At 36.8% G+C, this 13431-nt stretch overlaps 1 protein-coding gene across 5 annotated transcripts in view; it reads left to right on the top strand.

Annotated features, from left to right (window-relative positions):
- LOC134225484 (neuropeptide SIFamide receptor-like) overlaps nt 1–13431 on the top strand; it is a 734184-nt gene that overhangs the window by 395873 nt on the left and 324880 nt on the right. For all 5 annotated transcript variants that reach the window (XM_062705590.1, XM_062705591.1, XM_062705589.1 and 2 more), the window contains one exon: nt 2941–3135. In XM_062705590.1, coding sequence (XP_062561574.1) covers nt 2941–3135 — 195 coding nt within the window. The remainder of the gene's footprint in view (nt 1–2940; nt 3136–13431) is intronic.

The following is a 13431-nucleotide window of genomic DNA, read 5'->3' as shown; positions in this document are numbered from 1 at the left end:
CTCCAGCTTCCTTCTATTTTTTCCGCGCTTAGGCAGGACGGTCTTGAAACCTTGTTTCTTTGAAGGAAGTGGAGAATTCAGAGACTCCCCCTTCCTCTTGTTTTTATTAATGCTCATTGCTAAGCGTGGAGACGTGACCTTCTAAGAGGTTTTTTTCCCAGAACGGTGTCCCTGCAGGATTACCACCGCTTGTCGGAATTTTACTTCCGCAAACGGGTCCAACGTAAAACGAAGGCACGGGTCCTTGCAAAGATCGTAACGGGATCAGTGGGTACACTTCGGGTAGTATTAAAAACTTCCTTCCGCAAAGAGAGAAAGAACCGCACAGCACGAAAGCACGATGCGGTCTGATATGAAAGCCTATTTTCCGTCATTGCATAAAATAGCATGCCTCCTTGGATAAACATACTACAGTCGCCTCTCCATATCTCGATATTGAAGGGACCATAGAGATACGGAGAAATCGAGAAATGGAAGGAAAATTGAAGTGGATAAAAGATCGTTGCTATGAAAACGACAACAAAACAAATGTCTTTTGCTGTTGTCGATATGTTTGTTATTGTTCTAAAATGCTCTAGTAGCCTAAAAATTTTAACATATCGACATAAGGAGAATGAATCCTGAACATAATATGATCAGAACACATCGAGATAGAGAGATATAAATTTTCGAGTTGTAGAAACCCCAAATGTGTGAAGATTGAAGGGGAAGGGACTGAGGAAATCATCGACGTAGGAAGAGATATCGAGATAAAGAACATCGAGATGTAGAGAGCAGGCTGTATTTGTGCTGATGAAATAATCTCTCTGCAACTAGTTGCAAAAACTACTATGTATGTATGTGTATTGTGAGATTTCTGCGGGTTTAGACTTTGCTTTTAGTCCGATTATAAAATTTTGGCGATTTCTTTTACAATATAACTTTACTTGACAGATAAATCATCCCTAAATTTTGAACTTCAGCGCCCTACCATTTGAATACTTGATGTCAGCACTTAAAGTATTTCTGTTATCTCTAAAGCCATTTGAAAAATTTCATATTTCTCGGTTTTGTATTGGAACTTTTGTTTTTTTTTCTAACCTCATTTTTTTTGTTGTGTTATCTCTGTCGTTCTGTTCCGTAGAGCTCCGTAACTTGGCCATCGGGAAGATGCTTCCAGTCGAACCATACCTCGAGCAAAACGACACACCACACTGTCCCTGACGCCAAATGCCCGGATGAGCTGCTGTAATTCCCAAATCCCGAATCCTACGCCCCATCCACCAAAACAAATGTTAATCCAACCTCGAGTCACCACGAGTACGTTGGCTTCTATCCCTCTTTTACTAAATTAATAATAAGATGATATTGATTGACATATCACAAAGAAACGTGGCTCCGTAAAGTGTTATACACACCTGAGCCTACCAAATAACTGAACTTGAAAAAAGAACCCCTTTCTTGTAAAATCCAAGCATTTTGACCCATAAATTATTTTTCAATCTTTTGGATTCTGGTACAACTTATGAATGAGTTCAACAGAAGTTTATATTTCGCAAAAAACGAAAACGAACCTTCGGGAATAAATTTAGTACCACTGCAATAATTCATTCTGAAATTCAAAGGGGCGTTTTATCTGATTATGTGAAAATTGGAAGAGGATTCGCAGCATATCCGGAAAAAATGCAGTGGTTCTTAATATCCAGAGTATTTAAATATGTTGAAAACACTTAAACGTCGCTCTAAAAACATCTACAGGAACTTCGTTAAGACATTATAAGGAACAGCCGTTGAAAATCTTAAATAATGTCTTAGTGAAAATCTTCTATATACATAAAAATGAATTTCTGTCTGTCTGAACCTTATAGACTCTGAAACTACTGAACCGATCGGCGTGAAAATGTGTATGCAGAGGTTTTTGAGGCCGGGGAAGATTCTTAAGTTGGTTCGTGACCCCTTCCCACTTTGGAAAGGGAGGCTCCCATACAAATGAAACAGAAACTTCTGCATAACTCGAGAATTAATAATCAATTTTAGGCGAAATGAAGTTCGACGGATCTGCTAGTATAAAATAAAATCCAAAGAAGCTATAAAAAAACACAATGTAAATAATAAGCTTAATATAGTTCGTTAGACTCTCGTACCATCAAGATCTCCTTAGTGCCAAACGATTTTTATGATTTCTGCATCAGATTTAGAAGTTTAGTCACTTAGCAGAAAATATGAGATTCGAGATATCGAAACGACGTTTTGAATAAAAAATTGTTGCAATAAAAAAATAAAATATTGTTTAAATCTATTTTAATACTGCAACATTTTGTTTCTAACCGATAATCAACATTTAAATTCCTTTGGGGGATGCTCAAATCCCCTAGTCCGTCATACAATATCACGCTTAGGGCTATATTCCTGTCATTCAAAACCATCCAGATTTAACCGCATGAAACAAACCAACAAGCTGAAGTGGATGCTTATGTTCGTGACAAATAAACATCTGTTGATAGTGTTTTTCCATTTAAATCATGCGGTCCCTTGTTGGAGGGCGTCACGCAATCCTCATCGGGACTTTGCTGTGGCACATTGGTCGACAGAAGGTCTACACTCGGTGTCAGTCATTCAAAGGCCTTTCGAGCTGAGGAGGTGGAAGGGCAAACCATCCAAAGCACGTTCCTGTGAATGGAGATGCTATCTAATGATGTGTTTCCCGGGGGATAGGCATCATACCACGTAAACATGCAACAGCTTGATTGGAAATAGTTTTGCACTCAATAACTCAATCGTGTTTGCGGCTGGCGGAGCTGATGCGCCACACACTTGTTATGAACTTACAAACCGCACAAAAAAAATAATTTTGGAATGAGTCACTTCTGATCGACTGCCCTCGGTATTTAATCCAGCGTGCTTCAAACTAATTTATAAACAAGCAGAATTTAACAACCATCTCCATCCATCTTCTTCCAGGTTGGCAACGCGCTGGTCTGCATCGCCGTTTATACGAACCACTCGATGCGAACCGTGACCAACATCTTCATCGTCAATCTGGCGGTGGCGGACTTCTTCGTGATCCTGTTCTGTCTGCCTCCGACGGTCGTCTGGGATGTGACCGAGACGTGGTTCATGGGCAAAGCCATGTGCAAGGTCGTCATCTATTTTCAGGTTAGTGCAACGGATGGATAACGATACACATATGTACACGCAGGCTAGTAAAATTGATGACAAATGATTCTACTTACGATAAATAAAACTTCGCTTTTCAATTCGGAGCGGGTTAATATTGGTTGAATAAATGGAATTCCGTAGAAGTTGTTTGAAGCGGTATTGAAAATATATCCACACTATTTCAACAAGCACATTATTGCAACGTTCGAAGCAAAATGAATTGCCTGTGAAAGAACGGTCATATAATTTGCTCCTCGTAATTTGTGCCGTTCTATCTACAAAGTGTAAACAATGTTGATTTACACCTTTTCTATCTATGTTCAATTAAATTTTCTACCATCAATTTATAGAGCTTGATGTTGGTTTTCGTAAGTTTTTCAAATAGAAATCTGTAATTACCTACAGTCTTTTATCATCTCATCAGAGTTTAGTTTTGCTAATATTAAAGCAGTTGTGAATTGAGAAAAAATAATCGAACAGTTGACTATGGTAAAGGGGTCGGATGACACAGTCGTGGTTTCTTGAAGCTAAAGCTATTGTTTTGGATTATACTTAATTCACGTGGTAGTTGTCTGATTGACTCTGAAGTCAATCTCGCGTTGGATGCAACGCCACACAAAATAAATCACGGCGATGAGCGCCATCACTACAAAGAACCCCGCGATTAAGTCAATTGCCCATCCACCAGTGTAGTGGTACACTGTCGAGGCAGCAGCTTGTTGCTGCTAAGTGTTAATCACTATTTCTTCTTTGGATTTTTTGTCGAACATGGTTCGGATGAAAGAACTGGTCACGATGAGAGTTAAACTAAGACTATATTTTTCCGATATGAATTTGAAATATGGAGCCGCGCAAAAGGCACAGGAAATGCCAACGCAGCAGTAAGCGCACACTCGTATGAAATAGTCAAGTTTCGTTGACTCAGCAATTCGTGGTTAGAAGAATTATAAACGTTCCCTATAACGTTCCCTATTTATTCTTAACAGCTATTTTTGATGAGAAAATACTCATTTTTCGGGTGATCATATACTATAGCAAGTAAAACAAATCCCGAATTGTTAATTACATTTGAATTGAGTTTCTCTATCATTTTGATGATTTCTTAGCTGAATTATTTGTTCATTTTTACAATTTTCTACTTAGGCCTGATATATGTTGCTTCAGACTTTGTGATAATGGATAGACTGTAATAGGCGAATTTGAATGACTTTTGCAACCCCTACGACATCTAGTGCCAAATAATTCAACTAAGAAATAAGTGTCTCAAGTGTTTTCTGCTGCTATAGGTGAAGCCAATAAAAAATAACCTTTGTTGAGGTTATTTTTCCCTGTTCACAGAGACCAAGCAACCTGACTCCCAGACGATTTGCCTTACTTTGGGAGATATTCTGGACTACATAGGAAATTCAATCAGACCACTTCGGGAAGGGCAGTCGGTCTTCGAATGAGGACATATTGTATTCATTTGCTACATAAATTCGAAGAATGTGTATTTGGACATTGTCGGCATTGTTCTTCAAAGCTCTCACCCGGGGGATGTTCCTCATGAGGTAAAACTACAGATCTGTCCCAATTAAGTCTTCAAGCATGGGGAATTAGTAAACCGGAAAAAAACTAGACTATGGAAAGCGAAGCGCGTTAAGGAACTTTGTTGCGTTCGAAAACATGCTGCTTTCCCAAAGGTCGATGTCATTAAAAAAGCTGAACTTCTTAAAGACGGTTTTAATCGTATATTGGAAGGTAATAACCATACTTTTATTGTAAAATAAATAAGATAAAAATGAGGATTAAATAAACAGCATCACCACATTCGGCAATTCAAAAACACATCACAGGAAGGGAACAGAGTTGCCGTAGACCCATTTCCGGTTTACTGCAGAATATCGATTTTGATTTGTATATCGCCGATTATGAGCTGCGTCAGTTGATAACTGACAATACTCTCGTGTTCAACTGGGATGTAATCGCGCAGAATATTACTGATATGGCCAATCCTTTCTACGAACAGAATGTGCCTAGGAATATGTACAGAAGAAATTATTGAAATATGTGAGCAGACGAAAAATCAGGGTAATAGTGCTTGGAGAATGCACATATCTATCAGAATCACTGAAGGTCGTACTACGAACTGTTCACGAATTTTAAGAACAACAATCCCGATTGGAACAAACAAATTGAGTCCTATCTGAATCCTAAACCTCTACACACAAAGGCTATTAAATATGGAAAAGATCTGGAACATACCCAAGCAGCACGCGCAACATCTTTCAAATAGGCGTTTGTTCTTAATAAATTGCATTGAAGACACTGGAAATACATCGAGTCACATTGAAGCCACTTTCCAGTTTCAGAAAATCACAATGTTTCATTTCCGTTTAAGTGGCGTCGCAATATTCTACCCATCTGACTTCTTGGGTGGTTTAAAATTCGATGTGTTTCATATCAGAAACAAAACAGATAAGTTGCAGAATTAATAACACTTCGGTTCATTGCTGTTACGACAATGTTTCTGATATGTTGCAAAACACTTTGAGCTCAGCTGAGCAGTATTTTATTTTTGACAGTTCTCTGCATGTTCCGTATAAGGTACAATGAAGTTACAAATGACTTTGTTGTTTATGTAGTGCACTTGTAGCAAAATCTCCAAATAGAATTGTTGGTGTGATGGTTATAGTAGAAGGTTGCAAATCTCAAGGTCCATGGTTCGATTCCCGATTGGTTTTTGTGTTTTTATTTTCATTGTAGCCGCAAGATGTTGCAAATAGGCTCCACCTCTTGCGCTTTTTGTATCACAAAGGAGTTCCAAATACGACGCGTTGTGCATAAGTCAGACCTTTAGTAAGTCACACCACAGTTGTTGTTACTCACTGAGAAACAAGAGGTGTTGCTCCCTCCCACTACTGACCAGAATTCTTCAAATGATCTCAAGAATTCTTAGGAATTAATTTCCGACATTTTTATCGTAAATATTATGAATAATTCCTCAGGAAATACCTCCAGGATTATTAAAAAAATCAAGAATACTGCCAGAACTCTTTCGAAAATTATTTCAGGAATTCCTTCGGATACCATCGGAAATTCCAATCCCTCGGAAATTTCTCCAATAATTCCTCTGGAATTTCCAGCAAGAATTCCTAACGGAATTTCCAAAGGAACTCCTTAAGGCATTTCCGACATTCTTAAATTTCTCCAAGAATTTCTTTGTACATTCCTCCAAGAACTCTTTCGGAATTTCATCTATGGATTTCTCCAGAAAATATTTCGGAGATATATCCAGAAATTCATTTGGAAATTCAAACGAGAAATTCCAAGAAAATTTCTTCGGAAAATACTTTACGAAATCTTTTAGGAATTTCTTCAGGAATTCTTTTGGACATTAGTTTGAAAATTTCTTTAAGAATTCCTTTAAAATCTCTTTGGAAATACCTAAGGAAAGTATTTTTTCTGATTAGGTAATTTTGCCGAATAGGACATTTGGCTGAATACGAAATTTGGACGTCTCACCTCACTTATTTTTTGTTTGATTACTTAAGTTATTTATTATTTATGCTTAGTCTTTCGTAGTTCCGTTTTGTCGATTGAAGTAAATCCGTTTTTTTCTCAATTTTGTCCCTTCCTCATTCGTAATAGTACAGTACAGTCCTCGTCAAAATCCTTATAAAATTGTTTATCCCGCGTTTGTTCACATTTGGGTCCTTTAGTCCTTAGATAGTGCCGTCTCTGGTAGTTTGTACTTCCGTCCGACGCAGTAAGTAAATATTCCCGTCCCATTTATCCATCATTCCTTCGTCCATCAGGATTTCGTTTTTGTTCTCGTCCATTCAACCACACAGGCTTCTATTAGAGGTTGCCTCTCCTTTCTATTACCTTTCTTCGCGTATCGTCACCAATAACAATATTTGTTGATCCCGCCACGTCCAGTAATCCGACGAGCCCCATCGTGCCCACTCCTGTGAACGCGATCGTCTAAACGTATCCACACCCAAACCGCAGAAAGAGGATTGTCTGCCACACGAAAGGTCAGAAGACGAGTCTGCGGTCAGCGCATTGTATTTCATCGTAAACAAGATAGCCTTTGTTGACAAACTGAACTACGTCCAAGGAATTATTTTCTAAACTTAAGCCAAAATATCTCACAAAAATTGTTAAAGATCTAGTTATTTGCTATCCCAAAATTAGGTAAAAGCTAATTGAACTAGCAAATTATCATTGTAGTTAGTAAAATTAAAGCTGGGATTTTACAGTGAATTCTAACGCTTATTCGGGATTAGAAAACACAGCTAACTTGCATTCCCAGGCTGTTCTTAACATAAGGTGAGGACATTCAATTTCCTATCATCCAGTATACTAAAACGACCATAATTAATTAGCTGGTGAATAGCTAAGCCCGTGGGACAAAATTTGAATCCATCCATCTATCAGAGTTGAAAGACCAGCGGTGAGATCCTTTTATGATTTACATCTTAAGTTCGATAAAAGAAAACCCCTTCAATATCAGTAGGTAACTAATAACGAGAAATCTTTCGACACGAATTGTTAAAACGATTGCGAATTCGAATCACCAAAAGTGAGTTGTAGTATATTTGTGCTAAATTGAATCACCATTAACCTTATTTATAATTCCGCAGGAATTTTGTAACTCCCTTTTATTGGAATAAAGTTAACGAAATCTACTGGTTCGTTTATCGCTCAACAATATTGTTTGTTAAATTCAACCCATAATGTTGTTTTGTCATAACCAAATTTTTTTTATGTACAGGTTATCCGACTTGTCAATATCCCCAACTCAGCCATATTTTTGTACGGAATTTATGCTTGTTTGTTTACGTTTTGCACTGAAAACGTATGTAAATTAATTTTTCTGCGTGTATGCTAAGCCGCATCAGATCCGGTTTTGTTGGTTTCCCTGTAAATAAAACAAACAAACAACTTACACCGATTAGGCTTGGAACAACCAGATATTGAAATTGTTCTATGTCGGCCGCTCCAATGCAGATTTCCACTTACTTTTTTGGGAAAAGCATGGCTTTCCCGTCCGCGAACTGTTTTGTTGCACTTTTTTTTTACCAGTTTCTGCTTTCGCGGTTCTTTTTTGATGTTGACATTGGATGTTTGGTAGACCGGTCTTACGAGAGAATGGCCTTATATGTTATGGCAAAAAACCATTCGAAAATACTTATACTCTTCATTATGCCACCTAATGAATGATCCCATATCAAAAAGCTAATAACATTCATAAGTTAATGAAAAGTATAAGTTTCCGAATGTATGTGACTAATGCGATGTATAAGTTTTTGCCTTTCTCGTATACTAAGTATACGTAAAGGCTATATGTTTTTCTTATACATGTCATTAAGCGTCTGCTTTGGCAAAAAAGTATTAGAAATATTAATAATAAACAACATTAAATTTTTTAACGTGAACTGGAGTTGGATTCTGATGCGTAAGTGAGTGCGTGAGATGAGTGAATGATTGGTAAATTGCGTCTTGTGTGTTTTTCTTTATAGCTGGATTAGGCGTTGAAAGTACTCTAAAGAAGCAATTTGAGTTTCTATGTTTGTGTCTATGTTCTATGTCTAGTCTGTTGAAATATTTCTAGTCCGTTGAAATAAAGACTAACCTTAAATTGGAAAAATGAAAACTTTATCACTGAAACTCTAGCCGATGTGATTTATGTCGTTTTCGTTTATTCCGAACGGTGTACACCGGCGGTGCAACATTTGCCACCGCAAATACGAACGGTTTGGGTGCAACTTTTTGTCTGCCAACATATGTTTTCGGTGGTGTTAGTGATGTCGTCAATCAAATTTATCAAGTATCAAAGCAAGTAAATATTAACAAGATTTATACAAGGATTATATTGTTGTCTAGTTTTTAATGTTTTTTTTAATATCTTACTTCATATTGCACAAATTATTACACAAATTTTGTAATTTAATTTGGCAAATTGAAAACGTAAAAAGTAGTTTCTTTTGCGTTTTGACCATCGTTAAAAACATATTTGAATGTAGAAAAATCTTCAAAAAAACCTGATTAATCCACCTAGCGGTGATGGTGCCTTTCTCGTGCATTAAAAAATAGTATTTTGGCCATTACTCTTGAGCCCATAGTCCGATCTGGCCAGTTTTCAATAGGAAACAATTGGACACGATTCTACGTCGAATTCAGCTTGTTGCGAGGAAATCGGTTGAGGATAAGTGCCCGAAAAATGAGTGACACTTTTTTACGCGATTGACACTTTTTTACGCGATTATTCCGTAAAAAAAGTGTTTTGGCCATAACTTCCGATCCCATAGTCCGATCTGGTCAATTTTTAATAGGAAACAATAAGACACAATTCTACATCGAATGCAACTTGTTGCGAGGAAATTGGTTGAGTCTAAGTGCCCAAAAAATGAATGATACTTTTTTACGCGATTGACACTTTTTTACGCGATTATTCCGTAAAAAACGTATTTTGGCCATAACTTCCGATCCCATAGTCCGATCTGGTCAATTTTCAATAGGAAACAATGAGACACAATTCTACGTCGAATGCAACTTGTTGCGAGGAAATCGGTTGAGGATAAGTGCCCGAAAAATGAGTGACATTTTTCACGCGATTATTCCGTAAAAAAGTATTTTGGTCATAACTTCCGATCCCATAGTACGATCTAGCCAATTTTCAATAGGAAACAATGGGATAGAGGTCTGCGAAGTCAAATGCAACTTGTTGCGAGCAAATCGGTTGAGGATAAGTGCCCGAAAAATGAGATTATTTATTTTTACGCGATTATTTCGTAAAACAAGTATTTTGGCCATAATTTCCGATCCCATTTCCCATCCCATTCCGACACAATTCTGCGTTGAATGCAACTTGTTGCGAGGGTTGAGGATAAGTGCCCGAAAAATGAGTGACACAGCGCACAGACGCACACACATACACACACACATACATACACACAGACATCACCTCAATTCGTCGAACTGAGTCGATCGGTATATAACACTATGGGTCTCCGAGTCTCCTATAAAAAGTTTGTTTTTGGAGTGATCATATAGCCTTTACCGTATACTTAGTATACGAGAAAGGCAAAAAACAAAGGGCCCTTGTAGGATTTGATAAATTGTGAATGGTAGAAATTTATAAAATCTAACCGTGAGAAAGTTACTGAATTCCAATCATATTATTTGTTTATATTTATTTGAAAACTAGTAAAATCGAAGATTGATTGAAATACCGCCATCGGGGGTGACGATGGGTTAGGAATGAGTCATTGCTGTTATTGACAACCAAGAGGTCGATAAACGAAATCGTTCAAAAAGGACTCCTATAATTAATTAGTTTCCTTGCTACTAAAATCATTCTAAGCAGTGACCTATTGTCAACCCCATTTGTCACTCAGATGACGGTATTAGAATGATCTTAGAATTTGAGTTTTATCCAAAAATAATAAGTTTATGGACTTCAACATAAATTATTTCATCTCTACGTAGTTAAATAAAAAAAAATGGCACGATGTGCTTTACTTCAAAGCCGGTCTTCGGAAACTTATAACTATATAAAATTGCCAGGTAAAATTTAATATAGAAAGATTTTTCTACGAAAATTTAACATGTTCTGTGAAATTTGATCTCCTTTTTTAATGTCTACATACTTTTGATGATTTTGATATATTTAATCGTTTATTTTAATCAGTGATACGTGGAATAATTCATAAACATTATAACAAATTGTACATTTATGGAAAGTTCTTGGATGAAGATTCTTTGCAGCTCTTTATTCTACTTAAACAACATTGATACAAATTAATAAATATAATTTCAATGAGGCATAGATATCGGCAGATATAATAAAATAAGAACAAAGCTACAAGCTAAAGAAAGGCCTAATAGGAAACTTATGACAGCTCTACATCGCACAAGTATTGGTGCCACGCGGTGCCTACCCGGTACACTCGCTTCGGGCAGGGTGTAAATTTTTCAGCAACGGTGGCTTAAAGGTGCAAGAATGGAACTGCACCGTTTTTAAAAACGAACGATTCCAGTGCAAGTTTGCCTACACCGGTGCTAGCGGTGCGAATAACCGAAAACGACATTAGAAATGGCCGAGGCATTCAGAAATACTATTGAACTTAAAAGTATCTACTTTGAGAAATGACTAATACTATCAAATGATTTTTAGACAAGTAAACTAGCAACCTTATAACCAGAGACCGGCGAAGTGAAAAACTGTTGAATTGGCAACGTATGAAAATGCATAAAATCGCGGAAATAATACTGGCAGCACTTGAACTTTTTGCTTGCTTCTTATGGATGCAAAAAGTAAACAAGTCGAATTGGAACCGCTTTTGGCGGTTCGATTGGAAACAAGAAGGCGTTTTCGCCGATCTCTTATTCTAGTATTTCTAAAGTAAACCACAGTTTATTTCATTACAATATTTGGAAGCCATCTACGTTTAATCCACAAAGTTCTCATTAATTCGATATGAATATGAAGCTTTTATCCACACCAATAAAGCTAACAGGCATTTTATGCTTTTTAATTGCGCTGTATTGTAAATAACTCCTAAAATGAATAATTATTTTTGTTTCAAATCTAATTCAAGCTCGTTTTTTAATTATTAAAAAATCGTTTTGTATTGAAAAGATGCAAAACGTTACAACTTCTCACTGTAAAAGTGAAAAGTGTGAAGTGAGTTGTGAGCTATTCGACCAAATGTCCTATTCTCCCAAATATCCTTTCCGTCAAATGTCCCATTCTGCCAAATGTCATATTCTGCCAAATGATCTATTCGGCCAAATAACCTATTCCGCCGGATGACCCGTTCGACCAAATGACTTTCGGCCAGATGAGTTTCGGCCTAGTGGCATTCAGCCAAATGGCTTTCGGCCAAACGATCCTTCCCCGAAACTTCCTTCGAGAAATTCTTCGGAAATCCTTTTATTGAAGTCACACGGAATTTCTTTCGAAATTCCTGCAGTAATTATTCCGGAAATTTTGTTGGAAGAATTCTCGCTTAACTTTTCAAAAGGACCCAAGTAACGATTTTTTTCATAAATTAATTTAAAAAGCGCCATAAACATTATTGAAGAATGAAAGGAAGTTCTAGGGAAGATTAGGAAGTAGTAAAGGAAATTTCGGAAGAGTCTCTAACGGAAATTTCAAAGGAATATCCGAAGGTTTGAGACTAATTAAATTGCCTGTGGAATGTCCGAAGGAATTCCTAAAAAAAATCTAACAAAATTACGAAGAGATTTCTCAAGGAATTACAGGAAGAATTTTTTTGAGAAGTTCCTGAAGTAATTGCTAAGGCATTTCTTAAAAAAAATCGTGCGGATTCCTAAACCAATTTCCACAGAAATTCCTAGAGCACTTTCAAAAAGAAATTTCTGAAGGACTTCTACTAAGGGAATTTCAGAAGTTTTCCCAAGTTACAATTGCCGTCGGTATTACCGAAGAATTTCCCGTAGGAATTCCAACCAAGAAATTCTTTAAATAACTCGTTAAAGATATTTCGAAGAAGTTCTCAAGACGCAAATATCCCTTAAGGACTTTTTAAAGGTTTCCCTATAGGATTTGAAGGAATATCTTGATGCATTTCCGAAAGAATTTCTGGATCTATCTTCTAAGTAACGTCCTGATACTTCTCCGAAAGAATCTCTGCAGGACACTCCGAAGGAATTCTCGCTTAACTTTTCAAAAGGACCTAAGTAACATTTTTCCATGATTTAATTTGAGTACTGCAATCAAAAGAATTATTCTTGGAGGAATGTACAGAGGAATTCAAGAATTTCGGAAATCCCATCAGAAGTTCGTTTGGAAATTCCTGAAAGGAATTCCGGCGGGAAGGAATGGAACACGTGGAAAAATATATGATTTTCTGAAAAATTGCTAAGAGAGGAGTTTCCAAAAGAATTTACATATTATTTTTTAATTTGATAGAATTCCTAAGGAATTTCTGGAGATATTTTCAGATTTTTTGTGGAAGATTTATGAAGAAATTCCGTGAGGAATATAGTAATGAATCACTGGAGGAATTTCCGATGTGTTACTTAGAGAAATTTACGATGGAATTCCTGGAGGATCTTTTGAAGGTATGTCTGAAAGATCTTCTGGATGACTAACCGAATTATTTTCTGGTAGTATTTTTTCCGAAAAAATGTGTGATAGAATTTCAGAACGAAATTTCGGATAAATTCATGAAATATCACCTGAATGAATTCTGGAGAAATTTTCAAAGCAAATTCGTAAGGATTTTTTGAGAATATCCGAAGTATGGTGAAGGATCGACTGTAAACCCAATATTTTAG

This window comes from Armigeres subalbatus, chromosome 3 (assembly GCF_024139115.2).
Source record: "Armigeres subalbatus isolate Guangzhou_Male chromosome 3, GZ_Asu_2, whole genome shotgun sequence".
Lineage (NCBI taxonomy): Eukaryota > Metazoa > Arthropoda > Insecta > Diptera > Culicidae > Armigeres > Armigeres subalbatus.
Note: the sequence above shows the minus strand (reverse complement) of the source record. Positions and strands in the feature narration are given on the sequence as shown.